We start from the raw sequence: 26,619 nt of genomic DNA, 5'->3' as shown, positions 1-26,619 counted from the left end.
TGCACAACCTACTTGACAAGTACGCCACCTTTTATTGCCCTCGTGTATGTGAGTGAAAAAGATATCACTGTCTCTGTCACTTTCATAGTTAAGGTGCTTATATACCTCAAATTTCGATCAGATGAACATTATTTCTGGACCGTGAAAATGCGTGAAAAGTCATTTTCACGGCGGGTATTTTTGAATTGTTTTATACAAAAAATGTTTTTTTAAGAAATATAATATTAAATAATTGTTTTAATATGTAAGAACACTTTAAAATAGTGATAGAGAGATGATTTGATTAAAAAATTTAGCAAATTTTGCTTTAAAACGTTTTCTGCTACAAGAAAGTGTAAAATGACGATGTTTGTGAAATGGTTTGTACAGTGCTTCTTCCTTGTGAGTGTCTCTCAGAGTTTTGTTTATGTTATGTCGGTTCTTTTTAACTTGTATAAATAATGAGTGCTGAAAATAAATCGGTAAGTTGAAATGTTTATCAAATAAATTTAAATTCAACTAATTGTTTCGAATAACTGAAAGAAACATGTACACATGTACACTGTACAAACCATTTCACAAACATCGTCATTTTACACTTTCTTGTAGCAGAAACGTTTTAAAGCAAAATTTGCTAAATTTTTCAATCAAATCATCTTTTTATCACTATTTTAAAGTGTTCTTACATATTAAAACAATTATTTAATATTATATTTCTTAAAAAAAACATTTTTTGTTTAAAACAATTCAAAAATACCCGCCGTGAAAATGACTTTTCACGCATTTTCACGGTCCAGAAATAATGTTCATCTGATCGAAATTTGAGGTATATAAGCACCTTTAACGCTTTCCGTTGATACTTTTACGTCGACATGGGACGTCATTTTTAGTTATCCAGCATTCTACAATTTTTGGCGCAATTTACTAAAATTACGCAATTTAAATGAAAAGCTTTAAGTAATGCTTTACAACCCATCTTTGCCCAGAACGTGTGAATGACCCTTGACATATTTCGGAACTTTGGTTTTTAAGTTCTTTTCAGATTCGGATAGAAATTATTTTCGTATTGCAATGAGAATGATAATAGCATGACAAGCAATTGGTTTACGGTTTTCGATTGAACTAGTATTCTGTTCGATTCATTACGTTTCTGTATTAGGAATCGCATAATATCAATTGGATTGTTACCGAGTGTGGGCGCTGAACGGATTACGAGTGTTCAGTGGTTGGTAAATTTCATGTGTGAGAAAGATTAAGTATAAACTTGAATTTTCAAATTCTCACTAAAGCAACAGGATTTTATACAGTCACGCGTTAATTTCATAGTAGACTTGTTTGTATTGCCGCTTTTTTCAGCTCCAAAAGTGGTATCAATGTTGTCTGGCAATGGTGTGTAAAGAGAACGTGGTATCATGGTTCGGAAATTTGTCCAGGTAATTATTCTCACTTACTCTATTTTAGTTCTCTATTTTTTTTAACATGTCAATCTGTTTTTCTTAGTTGTTTTATTTTTCTTTTTTTTCTATTAATAGCAATTGAAAGCTTATCACATTTGTTTGACGATTTTTTTTTTAAATTAACTCGAAAAAATAATTTATATTTTTCCCTAATCGTTGTCTTTCGCGATGAAAATAAATAAATTTGCATGTGAAAAAATTAATTTCATCTCTCTCTACCCTTCTCTTCCTTTCCACTTGGCGATCTCTTTTTATTCACATCTTCATGCGCCCTAAAAGCGTCGAGCCTTTAATTATCTCCAAATTCAATATTTACATTTTTATTACTTACGATTTTTAAATTGAAATTAAATAAATTTTTATTTCCTTCTGAATTTTTATATATATGTTGTAATCATCTCCATCTAATTTTTATTTTTCAGTATATGTTCCTTATTAACTTATTCTCACAAAAGTTACTAAGTGTCTAATTCGACCAATAATTTGACAAAACAAGAGGAATGTAGTAGTAGATTAAGTGGAAATATTGCTGAGGATGTCTTAATTACTGCGAATATTTGAAAATAATTCACATTCACTTTTTAGTAGTGTGTATCTCTATTCATAACCTTCCTTGATACATTTTAACGATAATTAATTTCATTATTTAAGATTAACCTATTTCTTAGCGCAGAATTAGAAGCAACATGCTTTTATTACTGCCAGCAACTTAATTTTATTTATTAACACTGAGAAAAATTATCCATTAAACTTAAAACTAATTTTCTTTTAAATCAAGTTCTTTAATGATAACAAGAATGAGTTTTATCGTAAAAGGAATCGTTGAAATTTAAAAATATTACAAGTTCACTGATAAAACAAATTTTAAAGAATAAGACATTTCTTTTGTATTTCAAATGAAATCCTTTTTTCCCAAAAGGATTGACATATTACTTGAATTATATGAAATGTGTATCAAACATTTTACGAGTAGCCATAATGGTTCAGTAAGAAAGTTATTATTATATTCTTTAAATAAATTATTATCATAATTCCGGACTCCTAAACATATTTTTTCTTCACATCGTTTTTTTGGTTTTTAAACAGAAAAGTAATAATTAAAAATAATAATAATCATTCTCATCATGATTTTGAAAAATATAACCTCAATATTTAATTTTATTATTAATAATTTAATTGTTTACGTTCTAAATTGAAATGTTTAATTTTAAGTAACACATTGTAAAATGTTAGAAAAATAATGAAAAATATTTTAAAACCAATTAGAAATTTTACTGTTTGAAAATATTAAAAGCTTTCAAAATTCAAACCAATGATTTTTAAGGATAATGGAAAAAATGTATAAAATTTAACAATGCAATATAATAAAGGTAATGGAAAATTTTACAATAATCACCAGTGAAATATAACCTTTGCCGGACTGGATACCCACCCAGGGTGGGTCAGACCGAATTGACATTGTCATATCTTCTAAAGTTTTGCCTAAATTGAATCACGATTTTAAGTCACTGAACAAAATCTTAAGAACTTTAAAAAAATGGAAAAACAAATTTTTTTAAAAAATTTCTTCTAGATTATTTATAACTTTTATCAATGTATGTACAGAGATAACCGGGATGATTCAAATATTTTTTTAATTCTATTTTAGAAAAAGATTTGAAATCATCCAAACTTTTCACTGTAAGTGATTTATATTGTCAAATAATGGATATGGGGCATTCTATGGGAAATTTTCATTGAAAATTTCTTAGTACAATAGATTAAAAAATGTTCCAAAAACACACTTTCTTCGTTGACGTTAAATTTCAAAAAATCATTCATTTTCATCAAATAAAAATATATAAAAATACGTATTTCCTTATTTTTCATATAGATTTCAAAAAAAAATGTTTCGGACAAAAAAAAAATTTTCAATGAAAATTTCCCATAGAATGCCCCATATAAAAATATATTGCATTTTTTTATTTGTTTAAATAATGTATTGTTATTTACTAACTTTTTTGTATTGCACCTAGGAAGATGCAGTTCTTTTTTCAAATTTTGCTATTCTATTATGCTAGTTGAGTTGCAAAATTAGAAAAAATTGCAACTTTCTAGGAATATTATGAAAAATGTTAATAAATAACAACATTTATTTGTTTAAACAATTTATAATCATAGTTGTTGCAAATTTAATTATATATTTTATTATATTTTATTTTTATTTTATTACCTTTAAATTAATAACTTCAAAGAAAAGGTAACAAATTTATAAAATTTTGCTACTGTCTGTGTGTATTTGAAAATGTTATAAATTATTAATAATAAATTGAGGGTGTGGATGCTATAAGGGGATATAAGTGAAAGTAAAAGTCCCCGCGTGTAGCGAGTCAGCGGCTGCGCAAGGGGACAACGTAAACTATGCGCGTCCCCTTATAGCATCCATACCCTCAATTGTTCAAACAAATAAATAATCAACAAAACATTAATAAAATATATTATTTGGTAACATAACAATTTGAGAAACAAACTGGATGATTCCAAGTTTTTATTGCAATATACAAAGAAGAAAACATTTGAAAAAACAACCATGGGTGGGTTCTCGTCAACCGGGTATATAAAAAAATCTCCAGTCCGGCGAAGGTTAAACGAATCAAAATTGACCTTTTTTAGGGGTGACAATTTTTTAAACATTTTTTCAGAAATGGAAACTATATTCTACCCATTAATAAAGGTAATTTTTGACTACTTTATCATTTTTCTTATTATTATAAATTTTATTGTTTGAAAAAATTGAAATTTTTCAAAAACCAATCTTATGATTGATTAATTATTATTGTTCAGAACTATGCAAAAATGTATAAAAAATTGTCATTAAAAAAATATATTATTTTTCGAAAAGTTAATTAAAAAAATTAATAATTTTTATTAAATTTAATAATGATTATTTAATTTTATTTTATTTGAAATTAATAACTAACACAGGCCTGCATTGATTCGGCATAATGAAAGAGATTAGATGTTTCTGAAGGGAAATTTTGCGCTCAACACGAATCCGGTGTCCAAAATGCTCCATCACGTCAAGTTTTTAAGAATAATGAGGTTGAAACCCCTAAAAACAACGTTTTTGTCACTTTTTGAAAAATTGTGAGGCAAAATCCTGACGTGATAAAAACTTTCCTATTATCAGAAATTTAAGACTAATTCGTGTCCTTTCAAATGAGCCCTCAGCCTACTCATAAGCTTCAACCCTTAGAGCAGTGTGTGACTTTTTGTACAGAGGTGCGACAACGTCAAAATACTAAAGTATTGGAATTCTAAAGGATAAAAAAATGATTATCAGAATAGAAAAAATAGTGTACTTTAACCTGTTGCTAAAATAATTTTCTCGTTTCACAACCCCTAAAAACAACCTTTAAATAAAATTCATTTTTATAAACCGAAATATCTGCCGAAAAAAATTTTAAATGTTATATTAAACATCTTCGTACACTGAGTAACCATAAAAACAATCTAAAACATTTACATCGTTCACCCCAAGTCGAACGTACGTACCTATAAATGAAAAATGTTTTGGATGTTAACTAACTTTTATGAACAGTGCAGAATGTACATATCCCTGTTGAAAATTCCGACCTCGTTTACGACGTCGTATTCTAAGTAGTTTGCGACGTAGTAAACGACGTAGTAAACGACGTAGTAAACGAAGTAGTAAACGACGTCGTAAATGAAAGCGGAATTTGGGATAGCAAACTACGTCGTTTACTACGTCGTTTACGATGTCGTTTACTACGTCGTTTACTACGTCGTTTACGATGTCGTTTACTACGTCGTTTACTACGTCGTTTACGATGTTGCAAAAATTATTTTAATATTATTTATTTAGTAATTTAGTAAGTCCAATATCCAATATTAAAAATTTTAATAATAATTTAAAAAATCAATAATTTAAAAAAAAATTTATTTTTATTATTTTTTTATAGTTATTATTATTATTTTATTTTTAATATTTAAATTAAAATAAAAAAATGGTCATCAAAATATTAGTGAAACCATTTCTTCCAAAAAAGAATTTGTCTCAAATCCAATAAAGGAGAGACATCGGGCAGAAAAAAATTTCGACAAAAAAAAAATTTTCGATCACTGCTTATATACCAATCTAAAGGCACCTCAACTGCGAGAAACAGTTATGATGTTCGCCCTCCCTGTGGCGTTGAGCGAACTTAAGTCCAGAGCTGAGACATCAGCGCAGCGCGGAAACATTTGAAAAATTTGATTTTATTAGATATTTTATTTTATTTTAAATATGACAAATAATTAACTTAATAAATAATTAATGTCATAAATAATTATTAATAACATAATGTCATACTTAATAATTCGTTAATTAATTATTTTTAACGAAAATTTGACAAAAACAAAATTTGTTGGCCAAAAAAAATATTACCATTAAAAAATAATTTTTTTGTTAAAATTTCGTAGTAAAAAAAATTTTTTCAAGACAATTATTTGTGACCTAAAAAAATATCACGATGAGAATATAATTAACAAAAAAAATTACTCGTAGCACAGAAAAAATTTCACCATGAGAAAATAATTTTTTTTAAATTTTATTTGTAAAAAATTTATTGGTAGCTCAAAAAAAATATCACGATGAGAAAATAATTTTTTGTCAAATTTTCTCTGTAAATAAATTAATTAACTAAATAACGTACCGTAAAACGGGGTTATTTCGCTCATTGCGGGTAAATTCGCTCACCCACTTTTATGCTTTATTTCAGCTTTAAAATAAAGTTTAATACATTTATTAGCAGGTAAAAATGTTAAATTTGTTAATAGAAATACTAAATTTTAGTTTTTAATCAAATTTAAAGCAAAAAAATGGGTGAGCGACTTTACCCGCACTGAGCGAAATAACCCTGTTTTACGGTAATTATTATAGTTACTTAATTTTTTACTACGAAAATGTAACAAAAAAATATTTGTAGAACAAAAATAATATCAAGATGAGAAATTTAATTATCTTTAAATTTTCTCTGTAAAAAAAATATTTTGTGGCCTAAAAAAATTATATCACGATAAGAAAATAACTTTTTTGTCAAATTTTCTCTTAAAAACAATTAATTCACTAAATACCGTAATAAATCGTTGATTTTTTTTACTACGAAAATTTACCAAAAATTTATTCGAAGCCCAAAAGAATATCACAATGATAAAATAATAATTTTTTTTCAAATTTTCTTTGAAAAAAAAAATTCGTGTTTTTAAAAAAAATCACGATGAAAAATAATTTTGTTGTAAAAATTTCTCTGTAAAAAAATTTAACAAAAAAATTATACGTAGCACAAAAAAATATTACGATGAGAAATTTACTTATTTTAAAATTTTCTCAATAAAAAAATTATTTGTGGCCCAAATAAAATATCACGATGAGAAAATAATTTTATTTGTCAAAATTTCTCTGTAAAAAAAATTAATTAAATAATTATATAATAATAAAATGTTTGGTCTGTCTTTCTGTCCTAACTTGAAGTTGGCCTTTTCTGATTTCACGTATTTTTTTGAATATAGTAATCTTATGACGTGTCAAATTTTGACAATTCTTTTTCTCATTTTTGCCAAAGTTGTATAATTGTGTTTCCAAATTTCGGAATAAGTTTCTTTAAAATTCCAAATTCGAAAATTCAATTCACGAAGCTGAAGTACACAACGTTTACCAACGAAAATTTTTTTAAAGTTGTATATTGATTCAAAAATTGTATACAAATACAAAAAATTTATAATGAGAAAAAAGATGCGCCAGGAAATTTCGTACAAGATAGTAATTTGAAAAAAATTTATTTTTAAGGTACCAGGGGCCAACGATTACCTATTAAATATTAATTATAAAAACACAGGCCTCGAATCAACTTAAAGACACAAAACAGTCGTTTTAGTCGATTTATATTCCAAAAAAAAGTGGATTTGTTTTTCATTTTAACAAAAATATTTTACAGATTTTTAAATAAAAATTTTTTTTTAATAATAATCCTTTTCGAAGGGTTAAAGTTGAAATTTTTAGAAATAATTAAATTTCAAAAGATATAGTTAATTTTCAAACAATTATTAAATTTTACAGATCTAAAAATAATTTATCAAACAATTTTTGGAAAACATTTTTTAAATTTAATTGAATTTTCAAAGATTTAAAATTGAGATTTTTGAAATTAATTGAAACTTTAAGTGTTTTGTAATTAAAATTTTAGATGATTTCACTAAAAATTTATTAGAAAATGCGGACAAAATACAATAATTTGAAAATCATTTTTAATTGAAAAATGGTTTCACATAGTTGAATTTTCAAAGAATATTATTAAAATAGTTAAAAATAATTGAATTTCCTTAGAGTTATAATTGAAATTATTAAATTTCAAAAAAAAAAATTTCGATGGAAAATTTTAGAAATTTTAGATGCTTTTAAATTCAAATTATTGAAAATTCAATTAATTTTGAATTAAAATTTTTGAGAATAATGAAATTTAATTTTGATTTTAAATTTGGAAAATAATTGTACTTCAGTTCATTTTGAATTAAAAATTTTGGGAAATACTTGAATTTTACTTGAAATTTTTTATAATAATTTAATTTAAGTTCATTTTTGATTGAAAATTTGGATAATTAATTTTGAATAGAAATTTTAGAAAATAATTGAATTTTATTTCATTTTAAATTGAAAACTTGGTAAATAATTAAATTTTAAATTGAAAATTTTGGATAATTATTGAATTTTAATTGATTTTGAATTAAAATTTCGGGTAATAATTGAATTTTAGTTTATCTTGAATTGAAATTTTTAAAAAATAATTCAATTTTATTGTGATATTTTTTTTAAATTATAAACAATTGTTAAATTTCATAAAAATTTTAATTGAAAAATAATTTTGATATAATTGAATTTGTGATGTATTTCATTAAAATTATTAAAAATAATTAATTTAGTGAAGAATCATTTTAGTTCAAAATTTGTTAAATAATTGAATTGAAGAAGATCTGAAGAAGATCTACATTTTATACCAAAAAAATGTATTTTATTTACATTTTCTTTTCAAATGTAAAAAACAAGTCGCATTTTATTAAAATAAGTTGATAAAAGTCGTATTTTTGAAAAAAGTCGGAAAAAGTCGTATAATCCGAGGCCTGTAAACATATAATTTTCATTATTATCATTTAATATGTTATAATATTCTAATAAATTAAATTATTATTAATAATATTAATCTTTAATTTCTTTATAACAAATAATTAAATCCTCAATTTGGCGCGCTTGCGCGCGTTTAATTTTGCTAGTTAGCTTAATAATAAATTAATTAATTTTTTTATTACGAAAATTTAACCTGGTAATAAATGTATTAAACTTTATTTTAAAGCTGAAATAAAGCATAAAAGTGGGTGAGCGAATTTACCCGCAATGAGCGAAATAACCCCGTTTTACGGTACGTTATTTAGTTAATTAATTTATTTACAGAGAAAATTTGACAAAAAATTATTTTCTCATCGTGATATTTTTTTTGAGCTACCAATAAATTTTTTACAAATAAAATTTAAAAAAAATTATTTTCTCATGGTGAAATTTTTTCTGTGCTACGAGTAATTTTTTTTGTTAATTATATTCTCATCGTGATATTTTTTTAGGTCACAAATAATTGTCTTGAAAAAATTTTTTTTACTACGAAATTTTAACAAAAAAATTATTTTTTAATGGTAATATTTTTTTTGGCCAACAAATTTTGTTTTTGTCAAATTTTCGTTAAAAATAATTAATTAACGAATTATTAAGTATGACATTATGTTATTAATAATTATTTATGACATTAATTATTTATTAAGTTAATTATTTGTCATATTTAAAATAAAATAAAATATCTAATAAAATCAAATTTTTCAAATGTTTCCGCGCTGCGCTGATGGCTCAGCTCTGGACTTAAGTTCGCTCAACGCCACAGGGAGGGCGAACATCATAACTGTTTCTCGCAGTTGAGGTGCCTTTAGATTGGTATATAAGCAGTGATCGAAAATTTTTTTTTTGTCGAAATTTTTTTCTGCCCGATGTCTCTCCTTTATTGGATTTGAGACAAATTCTTTTTTGGAAGAAATGGTTTCACTAATATTTTGATGACCATTTTTTTATTTTAATTTAAATATTAAAAATAAAATAATAATAATAACTATAAAAAAATAATAAAAATAAATTTTTTTTTAAATTATTGATTTTTTAAATTATTATTAAAATTTTTAATATTGGATATTGGACTTACTAAATTACTAAATAAATAATATTAAAATAATTTTTGCAACATCGTAAACGACGTAGTAAACGACGTAGTAAACGACATCGTAAACGACGTAGTAAACGACGTAGTTTGCTATCCCAAATTCCGCTTTCATTTACGACGTCGTTTACTACTTCGTTTACTACGTCGTTTACTACGTCGTTTACTACGTCGCAAACTACTTAGAATACGACGTCGTAAACGAGGTCGGAATTTTCAACAGGGATCTCGCATACATCGGATCAAAACTACTTAAGGTATCACATCGGTAAAACCGTTTTCTATAAATTTTCTTGAAAATTTTCCCATATGTTCTTATTATCATTCTTGACAAATTTGCAAAATATGAAGAATTTTCGCCGTACGAAACCAGAGATATTAGCAATCAAAGTTGCTTATTTTGCATGGAAGACGGGACTAATGTATGGGGGAGAAGTACATTTTCATAAATATCATCAGAAGTTTTCTATAAATTTTTTTCAAAAACTAATGTTGAATTCACGAATAAATTTGGAACTAAAATATACAAAGAAATTTATAATTTACCGTGCCGTTTATTTGTAATTATAAATTAAAAATTCTATTTCATGACGTCATTTGCAATATATAGCACACCCGCCACTTTGATGTGGCAACATCGCAGGATGGTAACATTAGTTAGAGAGAGACAGTAGTCCACAGTAGTCAAAGCGAGACTTATAGCGACGTTGTCAAACCTCCTACTCCTTCCAATCGCTGCTAGTGTGGGGTATACGTGTACGAGTGTATTTGTAGAAGTAGGTACAGTATGGGCTGAGAGTATAGGGAGTTGAGGGCGAAAGTATAGTGCGGGAAGTAGAAATGCGAGCTACAAACTTTTGACTCCGATTAGTGCCGATGTGATACCTTAAGGGGGGAAACTCGTGTAAATGCATGTTTTTTCAGGAATTTAAAAAAAAAACTGGTAAAGTTTATTGAATTTAAGTAAAGCATACCTTAAAGTATACAATATAAAGCTTTATAAAAAAAAATTTTTTATTAAAAAATATTACAAAATGGTGGCGTTACAGGCGTTTGAAGTTGCATCTTTGATTTTGCGCCGTGCAGCCTACAGGTCACAAATCTTAACTAAAATTAAAAATCAAAATTTTTACCTTTAAAAAAGGCAAATATGCTTTGCATGACAAAGAGAAAACTAAAAAAAATTTTTTTTTGAAAATTTGGGACTATTTTTTTGAAAAAAAACCACTTTTTTTATAAACAATATTCAAAAACAATTGTTAAAATTTTTTTTTAAAAAAAAGGAGCTCGTCATGCAATAGCCAGTAAGACAAAGAAGATTTGTGATAAGATTGATTAAAATCGGTTAAAAATTGGCTGAGTTTACATTGCACGGCGCGCGAAAAAACACGTTTCGAGAAAAACGCGTATTAAGTTTTCGATACATAAAAGTAGTGTTTTAACTATTGCCTTGAAGACGTTATGTATTCGAAAATAACTATTGCACTAAAACAATGATTTACTATCACTTGCTTATGGTGCTTGCTAATGACAATTAATAAAATTATATTGACAAGAAACTGAAAGAATAGAGGCATCTCGTGCTCATAATTAACTGAATTTGGTTGCATCTGAAGTGCTAAACTTATGATTGCTATAGACATTCATACATCTAATTATAGATAAGTAATGTAGGATCATATTCTACAGATAGTATAGTTTTGATAAAATGTTTCTATATTTAACTGTTACAAGCATGTTTTAAACGTAACCTCAAACTTAAGTAGTTTTGATCCGGAGTATACAAGATACGTACAACTTTTTATTTTCCTCCAAAAACAACCCTTAAATTCATAATTCTAGATACCTTTAAATTTATTGGCAATTGAAAAAAATTAAACGCTACGTCTATACGACCGTCTAGCCGGATAAAATAATTTTGTCCGTCTATATGGAATTATATTAAATATTTTAAGGAAACCTTGGAGGGGGGAATCGGAAATGGCCGAAAGTATTCTGTGGACAAAGTCGGGTGGCTATAGACAGACTTTTAGACGTTTTTTGATGTCTGGACACTTTGAAAATTAATACTTTATTCTTAAACGCTAAGAAGCGATGAATTATTCTGAGACACCTTTCTGCTCAAAAACAACTATTTACCCACCTCCCGAAACTATCATTAAGTTTAAAATTCTTCCATTAAATTTCATTCTTTTCACTTGGTTTAAAAACTAGTATAAGTAATACTATACAAATAAGGTTATTTTCAGCATCTTTCTTAAAGTTAGGTTTAGCATTTTTTTATTCATTAAAGTAGTATTTTTGCCGCATTATAAGAACTGCTATTACCAAGGATTATGTAGAGTGAAATCACTACCTTCAGGAAAACTGAATTTCACTGAGGTTTTAACCCCAAAATCTCCCACTGTTTTTCTTGGGGAGGGGCATGTACATGTGTCCCCTTGATCCGCGTCAGAAACTGTAATACAATAATAAACTTCTTTTCCCTATTTTCATTTAAAAAAAAATATTTTTAATGGCGAAAATATTCAATCAATATACTTTCAATGGGAAAAAAAAATTTACTGAGTCTGGTTAAGGCGCACCGTGAGGTGTTTCAGAATAAGTTATCGTTGCTCAGCGTTTAAGAATAAAGTTTTAATTTTTTTTAATTGAAAGGGTAGAATTTTAAATTTAAGGGTTATTTTTGGAGGAAAATACAATGTTGTTTTCGAACACGTACATGTTTTACATTGTTTTTATGGTTACTCAGTATACAAAGATGATTAATATAACATTTAAAATTTTTTTCTACAGATGGAGTATTTTTTACACCGGATTCGTGTTAAGCGCAAAATTTCCTTTCGGAAACACCTAGTCGTTTGAATTTACAGGCCTGTGTAATGAATGAGAAATTAGTAATTTATTTATTTTTGGTTGTTTTCCTTTTATCGTAAAGGAGAAATCTGTTAAATAATTATTAAAAAGAAAATCTGTTTAAGGTAAAAGTATTCCTTTAAAGTTAAATAGATTTTTTTCTCACAATCAGTGAATAGTTAAATGACCTGCGCAAGAGGCCACTAATAAGAAAAAGAAGTAATACGTACATTAGCGATTATTTTTAAACTAGCAGCAATTGTCAATTTTATTCTTAAGGCTTAAATGGCACATCTCATTCCAGCACTCAGTAATGACACACTGATGAAATTTGACATTTTTTAATTTCAAAGTCTAAACATGCGATCATCCTTTAAATGAAATTACCTACTATCAAGAGGTATAAATTTTAAAAGTGACTGAATCCATAAAACTTATAATAAATTGTATAACTCAGGGTTGAAAATGTTTGGAGTTATTTGGTTTTTAAAGCAGACGTCCTTTTCAGAATGCAGAAAATAGGAAGAGGTTTATTATTTTTTTTCTCACTCATTTTTATACTAATTTAAAAAAAATTTTACATTAAAAAATATAATATTTTAATTAAAAAAAAACAATTTTCGCACGGTGAGCTTAAATAAATTATTATGAAAGATTAAAACAACCAAGATTTTCTTCCAGGATTGTATTCTAGGACAAAAATATATAGGAAATAAATTGTCGGTACGCCTGACGTGAGAGGAGTAGAAATTTGATGCTGACTTTAAAGCAAGATATTTTAAGTTAGAAAAAAGATAGAGACTTGTAACTTATAGATGCTTGGAAAGCTGATAAAATTCTACGTTTGAATGTATATCAAGAAAATTTTTTCTTTTTTTAGCATTTATAACACCGAAAAGATTTCTTGAAAAAATTATTCAATTTTTCTACTTTGGTGTGTAGGAGTGAGAAAAAAATAGTAAAGCGATGTGCCTATTTTTTGCGTTCTAAAACGGATGACTGACAATAAGGCTGCAGTCCCATGGCAGCGTTTTGCGTTGCGTTTTGTCACTAGACCCTGAGTGTAAACATAGCAAACATATATCTGCATCTCTTTTACACTCATGGTCTAGTGACAAAACGCAACGCAAAACGCTGCCATGGGACTGCAGCCTAATAAGTATAAATATAACACTGAGAAAATGATGGTGAGTCTGCTGGCTTTTCATACGAGCAACTAGAGCTTTCTGCCTCTAGGTCCGCTATTCGCCACAAAAAGAAAGAATCTACTCCTTAGGGTCCCACTGCTGACTTTTAGGAGTAGATTCCTGAGGCAGAAAGCTCTGGTTGCTCGCATGTAAAGCCAGCAGTCTCACCATAATTTTATTGGAATTCTATAGGATAAAAAAATAATTATCTCAATGGAAAAAACAGTGTACTCTAAACTGTTGATAAAAAAATTTTCACGTTTTAAACCCCTAAAAACAACCCTTAACCCCTTGAGTTTGAGGGTACGTCTATAGACGTACATTCTAAAGTGGGTTTCCAGTGTGAGGTACGTCTATAGACGTACATACAAAAAAATTGATAAAAGGCACAAAAAACAAGTAGATTTACATCACACATACGTTATTTATGGTATTTTCGACGCTGAATCCGAATTTGAAGTCAAATTTTGCAAATTCTAAAACCAAAATTCAATATAGATGCTCAAAAGTAGACTATTTTGAAGGATACTTTTATTACATTAAATCTCAGGCAGCATACATTATCTTATCAAACTAATATCTCACACAATTATATCAAAATGTTTTTGAGGTCGCTGATTACGAATATGAAGTCAGATTTTAAAAATTCAAAATGGCGGAACCAATATGGTGGACGTAGTTTTTTAAACTCATCGGATTCGCTTGAAACTTGTTACTCGGGGGTTTTCAGGGTAGCTGATTACGAATATGAAGTCCATTTTTAGACATTCAAAATGAAGGATTCAATATGTCGGACATTTTTTCAAAAATTCTTAGAAATTAATTGAATTTGATGGAAACTTGTTTCTTGTGGGTTTTTGAGATGGCTTATTACGAAATTAAAGTTATAAAAATTGCAAATAGCAGATTAGTGTAAATTAATAGTGAAAATATTACGAATGAAAAAAATAAAATTCTACCCCCGCAGTTTGCTAGTAAATTATTTAAAAATTATTTACAACCCCAGAGTGCACCACGTAGAGGTTTGCGGTAGGACTTAACACTCCTTTTTTTGTATTTTTTCTTTCTTTTTTTTTCTTTTTTTTTAATTTAAAATTTTTTTTGGTTTCATGTTTTTATAAAAATTTAAGGAAATTAAAATAATTTTTTGAATTTATAATTTATAAATGTTGTTTTAAACATTTATAGTAGTTTGGTTTCCTACGTGTGGAACTCTTTGAAGCAGGGGTAAGCACACAGAGGCACATTGCATTTTTCGCAAATGACAGGTGTTTCTTTTCTAATTTTTTTTCACCGACACACGATGTATGGTCGAAATTTTTGTTTGCCATTTTCGTAGTTGCCTTTACCTGTTGGAAAATGATTATCAGAATTTGTTAATCTTTTATGTAAACCTGGTACTTGTTTTCTTGAAGCGTTTTGTAATTTACGATGTACTTTTAGCAAGTCTTCTACTATAAGAATTTTAAAATCCAAAAAGGTCACTTTAGTTTCAGAATGAAGAGCTTGGAAAATGACATAAGAATTGTACAATGTGACATTTAGCAAATAAAAATAGACTTTATGATACCATTTTATTGTTTTTCGGGTAGTAGAATAAGCTAAAGTACTGATTCAACTCTAGTTGATTACGCTCGTCCTTTTATTCAACAGCTAAAACAGTTCCTCACAAAATCCAACGATTAAATGAGATCTCTCCATATCTTATACCGAGAAAAGCGATACTTCTGATCATTCTGATTCAGAAAAAAGTCAGGCATCTACTTTAAATAAAAATGATCTCCAAAAAACTGCTAAAAAGTAGAAAACTGCAGATAAAACTAAAGATCCCAAAGATAAAGTTGAGTCAAAAACGAATACTCTTCCAGATGAAATTATAAATGTTCTAGGCAAACGACAACTGGGAAGAACATGTGCTCCTGATCTCCATAAGGATTTCGTTGACCATTATTCCGATATAATCAAACTAGGGTTGCCTGCAGAAGATATAAAAGCCCTCATTGCCAAATATCCACCTCCGGGAAACTGCACCATGCTCGATTCTCCAAAACTGAACGTGGAAATAAGATTAGCTTTTAAAGAAAAAGAAGCAAGTCTATTAAGAGACAAGATGATAGTCAGTAAACAAGAAAAAACATTAGAATGCATCTCGGCTTTGGCTAAATCAATGTCAATCATCTTAAGCAAAGAAAATACCGATGACATCCCTCTCATCGAGATTATAAACGATGCCAGTCGCTTACTGGTTGATCTGCAATATAATAATAGTAATAATAATAAAGACGCAATATAATATCGGTTATTAGAAAAAATCTAATTCTTGCTAATATTGATGAACACCTAAAAGAGCCATTGAAATCAGCACCCACGGATGAATTTTTATTCGGTAAAAATATCCTAGAAATATTAAAGTCAGCAAAAATGATGGAATCATCAACTAAAGCTATTAGGCCACCGAAAACTCAACGTCCAGGGTCATCAAAAAACTCGAAGAGCCCGTTCGCTCATCGTCTTCGTCACAGAGCTTACCCAGCAACGCAAAACGGGCAGAAAAAACCATATGCTGGATACCCGAAGTCTCACCGAACTCATACGTCGTGGAACAGGAAACCCATCAAGAAAAAATATCTGAAGAAAAATTAGATAATTCAATAAGTAATATTGCCGGTAGATTAAAAAATTATTATGTAAACTGGGCAGCTCTGACCTCAGATCCAGTAATCCTTGATTATATAAAAGGATATAAAATTCCGTTTACGAGAATTTTGCAACAAATAAATATTCCAAATAATTCAAATCGGTCAGTTACAGAAATAAAACAAATATCTGAATCAATCACTATATTAAAAGATAAAGGCGTTCTTAAAAAATGTTATCCTTTAGAAGGTCAATTTTTATCGAGTTATTTTTTAGTTCTAAAACCTGATGGGTCTTTTAGATTCATCCTAAACTTTAAGAAATTAAATAAATTTATATTGGCTGAAAATTTTAAACTGGAAGATTATAGAACCGCTATTATGGAACGCGACTCTTACATGTCTACGATTGACTTACAAGACGCATTTAATTTACTGTCCATTGATAAATATGACAGAAAATTTTTACGATTTGAATTTAATGGAGAGTTTTTCGAATTTACATGCTTTCCCTTTGGACTATGTACAGCCCCTCAGGTCTTTACGAAACTAATGAAACCTGTTGTTTCGTCTCTAAGAAAACAAGGTTTTCTTTCTGTTATATGCTTCAACCACTTTCTCCTTTTTGTGGACACTTATGATAATTGTACCAAAAATTTTAATATAACAAGGAAAACTTTAGAAAGTTTAGGTCTTTTAATTAAGGATAAAAAGAGTCAACCACAACCTAACCAAGAACGATTATTTTTAGGTTCTATTTTTAATTCTCGTTCCATGACTTTAAAACCTCCCGATGAAAAACGTTCAAAAATTAAAAGTCTCTTAAAGACTTATAGTAAAAAAGTCAAATGTCCTATTAGAGATTTTGCTAAATTTATTGGTGTACTTGTAGTTTCTTGTCCTGCAATAAAATACAGTTGGGTTTACACTAAAAATTTTGAAAGACAACAATTTTTAGCCCTAGAAAAAAGTTCCAGTAATTATGACACTTTTATTACTGTACAACCTGTCATGAATGATATTCAATGGTGGAAATCACAAATTGAATCAGGTTACAATTCTATAAAAGGAGTCAATTTTGTTTTGGAAATTTTTTCTGACTCTTCATTATCAGGCTGGGGAGCGCTATGCAATCTTGAAAAAGTAAACGGTTTCTGGTCTACTAAAGAACGTAAAAATTCTATTAATTTCCTTGAATTAAAAGCTGCATTTTTTGGTCTCAAATGTCTAGCAAAGGACCGTCGTGATTGTGACATTCTTCTGAGAATAGACAATACGACCGCTATATACTATATTTATCAAAATGGGAAGTATCAGATCGAAAAATTGAAATCAAATCACGAGAGAAATTTGGTAATGGTGTGAGAAGCGTAATATTTGCTTCATATATCAGTTCAAAGGATAACTTCGAAGCCGACGCTGAATCTAGGAAATTAGAACCTGAAACAGAATTCGAATTGAACGAATCAGCTTTTAAATTAATTATTGAAAATTTCGGCAAACCTGAAATAGATATTTTTGCAAGTTGTACAAACAAAAAATGTTCTCGCTATGTTTCATGGTTTAAAGATCCTGGATCTGAAGCAATTGATGCTTTCACTTTGAACTGGAGCCAATTCCTATTTCACGCTTTTCCACCATTCAGTATAATTTTGAAAACTCTTCGAAAAATTAAATAAATCGAGCAGAGGGTATAATGGTTGTACCTAACTGGCCAGCACAGCCATGGTACCGCTTATTTCAATCTATGATAATTTCTGAAGTAATAACTTCCAATCCTGACAAAAATCTTCTAATTTCATGTGACAGGAGCCAACATCCTCTTTGGAAAAACCTTACCCTGGTGTCCGCGAAATTATCAGGGAAGCAATGACGATACACGGTCTGTAGAGTAGGAGCTGTTATCCAGTACATCGATAGTTGCGGTTTTCTTATTATACCCATCAAAATTACAAAGGCGTGAAAGGCATACATTTCGTCAATTTTTACAGGAGAAAATTTCAATATAAAAGAGTTTTTCTTTAATTTCCATAAGGTTATTTTTTTACTCTGTGGGAAAGTGTTTGTCTGTGCGCAAATTATGTCTATAAGATTCTCGTCCGATGAGTTTAAAAAAATACGTCCGCCATATTAGATCCGCCATTTTGACTTTTTGACATTTTTGACCTACATTTCAGATTTTTCTCCTCACAGCGAAAGGGTTAAATAAAATTTATTTTGGGGGTGGCAAAACAGTTGGTTTTGAGCAGGGAGATGTTTCAGAGTGTTTTGTGATTGCTCAGTGTTAAAGAAGAAGTTTTCAATTTGTTTCAAATGAAAATAAATTTAATAGATTTAGGGTTGGGTAAACAGTTGTTTTTGGAAAAAAATAAAAAGTTGTTATCGAGCAGGCCCAGATAACGAATGACAAAAATGCGCTGAAATGCATGCACAAACTTACTTATATGCGTTACATATGTGTGCATACTTGATGATGATTCTACACTCACCTATAACTGAGCGAGTGGTCCGCTTTTCCGTAACGCTTTCCATATTTAACTATATCTATATATATAAAAAACGTAACACAAACGCGGACCGCTCGCGCAGTTCTAGGTGAGTGTAGAATCAGCATGACGTGCGACTCATATGCGACACATGAGAACGCATCTGTCTGATCTAGTGAGAACACGCATGCGGATTACATCGGCACATTGCAAAGTATATGCCTGGTATATTGCTGACATTTTGCTATCTTAGGGGGGGGGGAGAGAAGAAAGTTCATATGGTCAATTTCGCGAAAAATGAAACGACGTGGAAAAATTTTTTCTTTCAAACTTCGCGGGTTCTTGAATATTTTGTGTAATACAAATCAATGGAGTAGTATAAGTAGGAGACCAAACGACCATGTTAAATCTACGTTAACAGTGGAACGCTTTTTGGTACCCGCTAAACCTCAAGGAAAATACGGAATGGAACACTAGCGCCACTGATTGTGTCAAACTCAGCTGGTCAGTCAGGCATTGAGAAAGTTTTGAAACAAGAAGACTAGAAACAGGAGGTATAACTCTTGCAGTGAGCGTTGGTTTAAGAGAAGTGGGAAGATATCTTGGCTGGGCTTTTCATTTCGGCTTACACTCAGTAGATTTCTGCGCACACTAATACATACGCATACTATAAGCATAGTATGCGCAGAAATCTACTGAGTAAGCCGAACGAAAAGCCCAGCCAAGATATGTCTCCACCAGTTTTACCACCTCTTTTCATAGGACTCATAGCTGAGTTCCACCTCTAGTCTTCTTCTTTTGAAAATAAGGAGCAATGTATTTTTGGGTTATGTTCAATGTACTTCCGATGTTTGCCACTATTTACACACTTCCGACAAAAGCGCTTGTGTTCCATTCCGTATATTCCATGAGATTAAGAGGGTACCAAAAAGTGTTCCACTTACAGTATACGTCGTTCGGTCTCCTTATACTACTCCATGTAAAAATCCCAATGTAACAAGCAACACAATTGTCAATCTGACATCTGTTGGTTGCTTCGATAATTGACACCTGCCGCAGTTAGATGACAAAAGCATACAAGGAGCACAAAGTCGCAGTGTTATTATATGTATTAGGATGGATTTACATGCTGAATACACAATGCAAATAATGAGAGTGAAAAGGACAGGGATATAAGACTATCCCTTCCACTCTCATTATTTTCGGTTTTGCATTCTCCATACATCAACATGTAAATTCATCTTTAATTTCCTACTTTTCGTTTAGAAATCGATTTTTTGTATGGATTAACACAATCTGTCGGATTTAGAAAATTTGTAAAATAAGGATCCTTGGTGTTTTGACCGATTTTGTAAAAACTGTCTGTGTTTCGAGAAAAAAGTATTTTAATATCAATGTTTATTATTTTCACGTTCAGTGCCGTTTTTTGCCAAAATCTCTTTGCCAAAGAATTTCAGTGACCGCTCGACACCCTTAAGAACGCACAGTGGTCTGAAACCCGAATCTAGCTGGACTGTTTCCTCCAAATTGCTTATATAAAATTTTATGAAATTTGTTACTCGTCCGACATATTGAATCCACCATTTTGAATTTTTGAAAACTGACTTCTGATTCGTAATCAGCAAGCCGAAAAACCTTTGAATGTTAGATCCCCCATTTTGAATTTTTGAAAATTAACTGACTTTAGATTCGTAATTATTGGCTCCAATAACCCTTACACAGAAATGAATATGAGTCTACAAATGCATTATGGAAAGCTTGTACACATTTTTGCATTTCTTATGCGTTTTCTTGCATTTTGTTTCACTCAATTGCAGTTTCAGAACAAATAAGTTACAAATAGTAGCAGCTAAACTTGCTTTTATATGAATCTGTAACTATTTCCCGTCTAGAAATTTATCGTGGAAGTGTATGAGAAACTGTCCAGTTGTGCTAGATTCAACCTAGCATCTAGATGGGAAAACTGGACAGGCTTGAACGTGGGATGTAACGCTAGCAAAGACAAGATTTTGTACAGGTCTTCTGCCCAGTGGGAAAAGCACGATTGGCTGAATATTGGTCCAACATTGGGAGCACTTTTGCCAATCTTAGTCCATTATTTTAACCAATATTCGACCAAGTCTGGAAGTGTAGAGACCAATGCCAAGGCTCGAATTTCAATATTGGCCCAATATTCAAAAAAAAGAAAAATCAGACTTCATCCAAGATTAAAAAAATTAATTATTAAAACTGAAATATAATAAAAATTTTGGTTATATTTATTTATTATATTTTATTATATATAATAACATTATTATTTCCCTTCGGATCAAGGGTTATATATAAAATCATCCGCAACAAACGGAGAAAAAGGAAAAAATATTTTCTAACGTCCTGCTGGCATTAACAATTATCAGCTAAATAAAAGAAATATTGTGAAGATTCTGTACATATCGCGGATACTTATACCCTAACTGATTGGTGTTTATGAGAGAAAAAAACACTGTCATCTGGCGGATAGTTGGAAAGTTAACGTGGCGCGAAATTCAAACTGCATGAAGGAAAAACTGTAAGTATAAAGAATTAAAATTAAAAACATTATTTGTGACCATAATAACATTAATTAAGTTTTGTTTAATGCAATAGTATGCATTCTTAAGTAAATACATTTTCAAGTAACTGTTTATACTTACAATTTTTCCTTCACGCAATTTGAATTTCGCGCTACGTTAACTTTCCAACAATCCGCCAGATGGCAGTATTTTTCTCTCTCATAAACACCAATCGGTTAGGGTATAAGTATCCACGATATGTACAGAATCTTCACAATATCTCTTTTATTTAGCTAATAATTGTTAATGCCTAGCAGGACGTTAGAAAATATTTTTTCCTTTTTCTCCGTTTGTTGCGGATGATTTTATATATAACCCTTGATCCGAAAGGAAATAATAATGTTATTATATATAATAAAAAATAATATATAAATATAACCAAAATTTTTATTATATTTCAGTTTTAATAATTAATTTTTTTAATCTTGGCTGAAGTCTGATTTTTTGTATTTTTAAATATTGGTTGAATATTGAGACAATATTGAAATTTGAGCCTTGGCATTGATCTCTACACTTCCAGACTTGGTCCAATATTGGCTAAAATAACTGATCCAATATTTAGTCTTGGCAATTACCCACTGGGTGTCAAGTCCTTGTCTAGTAAAATAAAGTGATTCTAGCCAGTTCCACGATAATAAAAAAGTAGTTTCTACCTACATAGAATATAATTGATATTTGTAAATATAAAAGAATATTTTTCAATTTTACTTTTTCGTTTGTTTAACATAAATGATATTACAAAAGTATTTTTTAATAACACAATTTCTCTTAAGGCTGATTTTCATGGGGCGAAAAATTCGCGGCGATTTGGCGATATACAAACATGCGGTAAATTAACTTGACGCATCGGTGATTAAAAATTTGTTTTAATAACCTGAATGTAAAATGTCATGAGTTTCGGTTTTTTCAAAATTTTTCAATTTAAAAATCGTGGAAAAAAAGGAAAATATAAAAAGAAAAAATTATTGAAATTAATTTTCATTATATTTGAGGTGTATCAAGTTAGAAAAACAACTTTCGTAAAGTCAAAAATCTCATATTGGAGAATTTGCCGCTAATTTGCCGCTAATTATTCGTGAAATTCCCAATTTTGCCGTTTTGATTTAAAAAAAAAAACAGGTTGCACTTCTAACTTGATATCAAGTTAGCAGTGAAACCACTGTAAATGAAAGGATAAAAAAAATCTGAACACACATGATTTTGTCGTAAATTTGCCGTAATCAAATCCCACAATTAGTTTCTCAAAATATTTTAAAATGACACTAAACTTCGCAATATTCTATCAGAATTTTCTAAAATTTATATTCTTCCATCTTCAAAATCATTTTAATATAATTAGTAAGTCGAAAACGACTTATTTAAACGAAGCTGAAGAACGCAACGTTTATATAAACGATTTTTAAAGAAATAATTTTTTACAATGAAAAATTCTATAATTTTTTTCCTAAACAATATTTCTTGTAGTTTTCATTAATAATCAAATTATAAAAAAATATTTTTTAGGCAAAAAATTATAAAATGTTTCATTTTAAAAAATTATTTCCTTAAAAATCGTTTATATAAACATTGCGTACATCAGCTTCTTTTATTTAACAATTAATCTATATACTCAACTATCAGACTAACGACCAAATTCCTGATAAAAAACTAAAAAACCAATCGAAAATCTGGGTCAGAAATAATTTTGACACTTTTTCTATGCCTTGGGATTTTGCCGTAGCAGCTAATTTAATTATCTGTGAAGAAAGAGTACTTTAAATCAATTAATTGACTATTTTTTATTATTAATATCAAAAAAAGTTAGCAAAACAGTCGAAAATTTCGGTCAGAAATAATTCTGACAATTTTTCTATGCATTGGGATTTTGCCTTACCAGCTAGTTTAATTATTCGTGAAGAATAAGTACGTCTAATAAACTATCTGACTTATAAATATCAAAAAAAGTTAGCAAGAGTCGAAAATTTCGGTCAAAAATAATTTTGAGAATTTTTCTGTGCCATATATATTTACTGTTTCAGCTAATTTAATTATTTGTGAAAAAAAACTACGCCAAATAAAATATTTGACTTTTGTAAGAATTATTAAAAACGTATACATGTAACAGTAGAGTCTAAAATCTTTGTCAGAAATAAGATTCGATTGGTTTTTTAGTTTTTTATCAGGAATTTGGTCGTTAGTCTGATAGTTGAGTATATAGATTCATTGTTAAATAAAAGAAGCTGATGTACGCATTGTTTATATAAACGATTTTTAAGAAAATAATTTTTTAAAATAAAACATTTTATAATTTTTTGCCTAAAAAATATTTTTTTATAATTTGATTATTAATGAAAACTACAAGAAATATTGTTTAGGAAAAAAATTATAGAATTTTTCATTGTAAAAAATTATTTCTTTAAAAATCGTTTATATAAACGTTGCGTTCTTCAGCTTCGTTTAAATAAGTCGTTTTCGACTTACTAATTATATTAAAATGATTTTGAAGATGGAAGAATATAAATTTTAGAAAATTCTGATAGAATATTGCGAAGTTTAGTGTCATTTTAAAATATTTTGAGAAACTAATTGTGGGATTTGATTACGGCAAATTTACGACAAAATCATGTGTGTTCAGATTTTTTTTATCCTTTCATTTACAGTAGTTGCACTGCTAACTTGATATCAAGTTAGCAGTGCAACCTGTTTTTTTTAAAAAATCAAAACGGCAAAATTGGGAATTTCACGAATAATTAGCGGCAAATTCTCCAATATGAGATTTTTGATTTTACGAAAGTTGTTTTTCTAACTTGATAGGGTTTTAGACCACTGTGGAACGGTCAGTTCATTGACTTTCGTCTATAAACGAAAAAAAAAAGTTTTAACTATTTAGAACTCAAACATTTTTCGATTTCATTAACCATAATCTTATGTAATAAATTTTATGTATTTTAGTTTTAATCAAACTACTATTTAAAAACTATTTACCTAATATTAAATAACTTATCAAAACATAAATTACTTAATTATGAACGTAGAAACAATTTATTTATTATAAATAATATTACTTTTAAATAATAATTAAAATGTAAGAACTTAAATGAGTAAAGAACATTAAATTTCAATTTTTTGTCATGAAAAAATATTAAGTCAAGTTAAATAATACTTATTCTTTTTAAAGTGAGGTTTTGATTCGAAACATATTTGAAAAATTATTCATTTTTTTAATTTTTTAAATTATATTACAATTTTAAATAATAAATATTGTCAAGAAGAAAATTGATACCGTCTAAACAACATTAATTAAAGTTGAAAAATTAAACCTTTGTTAATTTAACTATTCATATTAAAAATATTAATTAAAATTAAAAACAGAAATAATTTTTACTTAACAAACTTTTATTTCACAAGTTGTTTCGACAGTTAAGATCATTTTTACTTGGCTGAACATTTTGCATCCAAAATGTTTTTATTAGAATTTCTTAACTTTTTATATTACACACTCGAATGAAATATTTTTCGCCCTTGTATCATAAATAACTTGAATTTAATAACATTATGTACATTTAAGTGAATCAGAAAAATCTAAAATGAACAAATATTTAAAAATATATTTTAGGGATTTGTGGAAAAAAATAATTTTTTAGAAATGTTTTGTGGTGACAATCTTCTTTCAAAATATTTCACATGCAATAAAAAATTCAAAAACATTTAGTTTTATATTGCAATACGAATTCGTGGAGGAATTTTTTGAAATATAAATTTTTGGTTTTCAATAAAAAAAAAAGTGAAAAAACCTAAATTTAAATCACCTAAATGTGTGTAGTTTTAAATAAAATAAATTGAAAAATATATATTAACTATATTTTTCACAATAACAACAAGGCGTGTTAAATTTGACTTTAATATTAATTTTTAAAATTGTTTTCAGTTATAAACGTATTGATGTGATGTGCACACTACTAAATATGTGCTTACCGTTTGAAATACGGTATATCGGTACCTGCGTTGAAGACCAAGGGAAGCGTGATTACAATGATCTACGTGATACAGAGCACCATGCCAACAGTGTTATGGAACTGACGGAATTGACATCTGAAAGTGTTACAGAAAAACGCACACGAAGAAAACTTGTTCTTTACATGGCATTATTACATTCTTGTAATTATGCTTGTGCGGTTGTACTGTACAAGAACTTGGCAAATTTGGATGTTCAAGAAGTTATAAACTTGTTAAACGGGACCAGTTCAAATCAAGAAGATCAATCTCTTGAAGAACTTTTGCTACTTTACGCAATGGCACTTAATCATCCTGCTTTTACTTATGACCAAAAAAATACATTTGGTAATATTTTCGTTAAACTACAGGAGGAAGAAGCACGACTTAGTACTGCAAAGTCAAGTACTTCAACGTCCAACAAATCAACTCAAGTAATGTGTCTTTTTAGTACATCTAATCTTTACTGAAACAAATTTACATAGATAAGAGAAAACATATTTTAACCCGGAATTGCAGCCAAGTATTACATTTAATTTTGTTGTTATTTTTGCAGAGTTGTTTACCCTTTGTATCAAATGATCGTATGATAGATGTTGAAATGGGATCTAACTGTATTGTACCTTCAACAATGCCAACTTATCCTGGTAAGTATAAAATCTATAAAAGATTTATTAATAATGTTTTCCACATGAGGAACATTAACAAAATATTATTAATAGCAATCTTTCTATTAATATAATATTTAACGATATTAGCATTGCGAGCGTTACGGGACTGACACCCTTAAATGAGCTAACTGTTGTCATTGATCTAATAGTTTACCAGAACAATCGACAATAAGATTAACACTCAGGTTCAACAACCACAAACCCACGCAGTGTTTCATCACACCTGCTCTCGCGCTATACAAACTGACCGTTTGAACAGGATCTGACCGCCCAGCTCTTACTACCCCCTTAGTAAGTGAAAAAATGAGCTCTTCTAAGAGAGCCAACTTTCGGCTCATTGTCACATTGGGGAATTTTCTTTTGTAAAATGTGTAGAAATGAACTCTCCTTGGCTCTAGAAAGGGGCGCGAATGAAGTAAATGCTCCAAACTCTTTCGGTCTGCACAACAGCCACAACCCACCTCCAAATTCCATCTCATTCTTTCGGAGTGCTTCG

The 26,619-nt window shown here is 28.8% G+C and overlaps 1 protein-coding gene across 2 annotated transcripts in view; it reads left to right on the top strand.

The window, feature by feature from the left end:
• Positions 1 to 956: 956 nt before the first annotated feature.
• The window catches only part of LOC127280391 (uncharacterized), a 51,791-nt gene continuing 26,128 nt past the window's right edge, over positions 957 to 26,619 (top strand). Inside the window, exons 1-4 of one of the 2 annotated variants that reach the window (XM_051303347.1) lie at positions 957 to 1,204; positions 1,336 to 1,412; positions 25,388 to 25,886; positions 26,009 to 26,099. In XM_051303347.1, coding sequence (XP_051159304.1) covers positions 1,366 to 1,412; positions 25,388 to 25,886; positions 26,009 to 26,099 — 637 coding nt within the window. In that variant the 5' untranslated portion in view covers positions 957 to 1,204; positions 1,336 to 1,365. Of the gene's footprint in view, positions 1,209 to 1,335; positions 1,413 to 25,387; positions 25,887 to 26,008; positions 26,100 to 26,619 lie in introns of both variants that reach the window. The other variant, XM_051303348.1, reaches the window with a different exon arrangement.

The sequence above is a fragment of the Leptopilina boulardi genome, unplaced genomic scaffold (assembly GCF_019393585.1).
Source record: "Leptopilina boulardi isolate dan_hultmark-lab unplaced genomic scaffold, ZJU_Lbou_2.1 LbouV2_244, whole genome shotgun sequence".
Classification (NCBI taxonomy): Eukaryota; Metazoa; Arthropoda; class Insecta; order Hymenoptera; family Figitidae; genus Leptopilina; species Leptopilina boulardi.
Note: the sequence above shows the minus strand (reverse complement) of the source record. Positions and strands in the feature narration are given on the sequence as shown.